The sequence below is a fragment of the Sphaeroforma arctica genome (assembly GCF_001186125.1).
Source record: "Sphaeroforma arctica JP610 unplaced genomic scaffold supercont1.264, whole genome shotgun sequence".
NCBI lineage: Eukaryota > Ichthyosporea > Ichthyophonida > Sphaeroforma > Sphaeroforma arctica.
Window position 1 is genome coordinate 1 of NW_014040294.1, and position 559 is coordinate 559.

General features: G+C 35.6%; 1 protein-coding gene across 1 annotated transcript in view; it reads right to left on the reverse strand.

Annotated features, from left to right (window-relative positions):
* Positions 1–29: 29 nt before the first annotated feature.
* The window catches only part of SARC_04589 (hypothetical protein), a gene marked incomplete at its 3' end in the record, with an annotated part of 15,393 nt that continues 14,863 nt past the window's right edge, over positions 30–559 (reverse strand). The window contains exon 12 of the mRNA XM_014301565.1: positions 30–112. Within this exon, the coding sequence (XP_014157040.1) occupies positions 30–112 (83 nt within the window). The remainder of the gene's footprint in view (positions 113–559) is intronic.

Sequence of the window (559 nt, forward strand, 5' to 3'; positions counted from 1 at the left end):
TATCTGTGCGTTTTATCCGTTAACGTACATACCCTGTGTGCCGTTTCCAGAGCCTTCGCGCCTTTGATGAGAATACCGTTCTTCGCACCCAGCCCAGTGCCAACCATTACGGCTACGCTTAAATAAAACGAAGGTTATAATCGATGAGAATATATATATATATATATATATATATATGTCTATGTATTGTACTTGGTATTACGTCAACCTACAAAGGATATTGTAGAAGTGTATATATGGCCCTTTATTGAACTTGATAGTACGACAACATACAACAGCTGAGCGCACACTGTTTGTACAGACAAAAAGCAGAGGTATTATGATAATCCAATACGGAATGGGTTAAACAGAGACACAGAATGGCTAATAGGTGATAAAACGGTGCATGAGAATGTGCTAAACATAAGCGATATCAATATTAGAGGTGAAGATATAAAGCATAAAAGGATGAGAGTATAAAAGACAACAGTACAAGAGATATCACAGTAAAAGATGAACGTGTATAAGATAACGGTATAAAAGATACCAGTGTAAAAAATAAACGTATTTAAATGCAAAA